Source organism: Echiichthys vipera (assembly GCF_963691815.1).
Source record: "Echiichthys vipera genome assembly, chromosome: X".
Classification (NCBI taxonomy): domain Eukaryota; kingdom Metazoa; phylum Chordata; class Actinopteri; order Perciformes; family Trachinidae; genus Echiichthys; species Echiichthys vipera.
The window spans coordinates 33,802,284-33,805,208 of NC_139825.1; the positions used below are offsets into that span (position 1 = coordinate 33,802,284).

General features: G+C 44.4%; 1 protein-coding gene across 1 annotated transcript; it reads left to right on the forward strand.

The window, feature by feature from the left end:
• Positions 1-808: 808 nt before the first annotated feature.
• Positions 809-2,041, forward strand: LOC310965860 (piggyBac transposable element-derived protein 3-like; the record flags this gene model as incomplete). Its single annotated transcript, XM_083939612.1, has 1 exon — positions 809-2,041. The coding sequence occupies one exon, from the start codon at positions 809-811 to the stop codon at positions 2,039-2,041; it is 1,233 nt and encodes a 410-aa protein (XP_083795738.1).
• Positions 2,042-2,925: the final 884 nt, after the last annotated feature.

Here is a 2,925-nt window from a genome sequence, read left to right on the forward strand (position 1 = left end):
CTAAAAAACTAATTGAAAATCCATTGGGAGGGGCTACAGTAGTCACTGATCCCAAGATGGCTGACAGAGATCAAAAGAGACCAGGCCCCTCACCTATATCTGTGTCTACCTTCTACAAAAATAATCCCTTGAAGGTAAGAAAAATAACATAAGATCAAGGAGCATCTTAGCTGACATAATATCCAAGAAATATCTCAGTTTTGATTTTACATTGGGAGAAAATACCAATTTTCCATGTGTACACTGTAGTGACCATTATGCACTGGCCATGTCTACATGCCATGTGCATTAGTTATTCTATTGGATGCCTGAGTTATTCGATTGGATGCCTGAACAGAATGGTGCAAGCAGGGAAGTAGCCGGATCCAGGTGTGACAGTGATGAGGGAGATGAGGCACAGGAGGAAGAATATGAGGGTCATGAAGAAGAACGTGAGGCACATGAGGTAATAGATGAGGGTCAGGAGGAAGATGAGGCTGAGGAAGCTGAGAATTCACCACCACCCAGAGCTCAGGGGAAGAAAGCAAAGGGAAAGAGTGTGAGAAATACATGGAGATCTATGGATAATGAGTTTGGAGGAGATCTTCCCACTTTCTTAGGAGAGAGCCAGATGAATGTAGAGGGAAGGTATCCAATAGACTTCTTCTCACATCGTTTCACACAGGAGATGATTGATCACATTGTCTTCAATACAAACATTTATGCTGTGCAAAAAGGAAATGAGAAGCTGGAACTGACCTCTGACCAGTTCAAAACTTTCCTTGGAGTGAACATGGTAATGTCCTAAATAAAGTACCCAAGAGCAAGGATGTACTGGTCATCAGAGCAAGGACTTCACCTTGATTTGGTTGCTGATGCCATGCCAGTCAACAGGTTTGAGAAGATCTTGAGATACGTTCACTTTGTGGACAATTACTCCATCGACCCCGAAAACGCAGACAGGTTTGTGAAGATCAGACCATTCCTTAATGCTCTCCAGGGCACCTTCAGTGAATCGCTTGATCCAGATGAGTATCAGTCTGCGGACGAGATGATGATACCCTTCAAGGGACGTTTGTCCATAAAGCAATATATCACCAAAAAGCCGAAGCCCTGGGGAGTGAAGCTGTGGGTTAGAGCTGGGTCCTCTGGCTATATTTATAGCTTCGAACCATACCAGGGTCCATCTGGAGGACGAGCAGAAATAAGCCAACTTGGAATGGCTGGAGATGTTGTGATGCGCCTCTGTGAGGACCTGCAGGACCGAAACCACAAGGTGTTTTTCGATAACTTCTTTTGTACCATTCCCCTCCTCCAGGCTTTGAAGCATCAAGGCATCTTCGGCACTGGCACGTGCCGGAAGAACAGGCTCCATGGAGCACAGGAAAAGCTAAAAACAGAAAAGCAGCTGAAGAAAGAAGGAAGAGGGTCTGTCTCGGTTGTGACGAGTCGCCAAAACATAACCATCACAAGCTGGATGGACAGTTCAGTTATCCATATGGCCTCTTCCTGCACTGGTGTGTCTCCAACCGATGAAGCAGAAAGATGGAGCAAGAAGGAGAAGAAGATGCTGAAGGTCCAAAGGCCATTTGCTGTAAAGCTCTATAATCAGCACATGGGAGGAGTCGACCAGATGGATCAAATGGTGGCAGCGTATCCCCACAGACGCCGAAACAGGAGGTGGTACATAAGAGTCTTCTTTCACTTCGTGGATGTCGCAGTTGTGAATGCTTGGTTCCTGTACAGGATGTCTGGGAATGAAGCAAAAGACCTCCTGCACTTCAAGGCATCAACAGCTTGTGCTCTGATCAACACAGGTTCTGTGAAGATCCGCTCCCGAGGCAGACCCAGTGCCACTCCACCACCAGTGAAGCGAAGAGCTGTGGTCAAGGTCCCTCCTGAGGTCCGGTATGCACCTGGAAACCACCGGCCCAAGCTCAAAAAGGAAAATGCCATGAGGTGCAGTGATGAGAGTTGTGACCGGAGAACCAAGTACACCTGCTTGCAATGTGTTGTGTTTGTGTGCCCTGATTGCTTCTCCAACTTTCATTTGAGGAGATAATTGAAAGAGGAGATGCCATCCTCTCATCCATCAATCAATCCATCTCTTCTCCATACCCGGATTTATCCCCTCCACCAGTCCATTACTCCTGTTACTTTGGTTGAGAGTATTTGTTCAGTGACTGTTTAGAGGGTGAGAGTATGTGACTATTTATAGGGTGAGAGGAGTTCTGTAACCTCTTACTGGGTGTGAGTGTGTGTGTGTGTGTGTGTGTGTGTGTGTGTGTGTGTGCGAGGGAGTTGCTGTAACTTCAGCATAAATTGTCCAATTTGCCCCAAATTTTTCATGTATAACAAGAGTCATGGCCTGAACACACTTCATATCAATATGAACTCAAAGTGATAGCCCCCCCTGCTGGCGACAGGAAGTCACATGTTTTTACATGTCTTCATACTTTAACAAACTACTCCAAAAGATTTAACACAATTGACTCCAAAATGAGATCAGAACAATTTAAACACACATCAGATAAAAGGATATTGAAAAGTTTGAGTTTTCACTGCACTGTATGGGTTCAGCTTGGCACTAAAGTCGGCCGTATCGCCAAACAAGACGAAGTTGTTGAAACCTGCCCATACATTGTCCGAATTTCACCAAATTTTTCATACATGATAAGAGTCCCATCCTGAACACACCTACATCTCAATATTGACTCATAGTGATAGCGCCCCCTATTTGCAAACATTAATTTACAGGTAGGCATTTATATAAGTTATTGATATGCTTAAGTCAACAGGAAGTCAGCCATTTTAAAACTTTTTCCCATTTTAGCACATTTGCAGATATTTGCAGTACTTTAACAAACTCCTCCCAGGGTTTTAACACTTCAAAATCAGCCAGTATCATCTAAAGACAGTTCTGACAAAATGGTACTTAGCACTTTT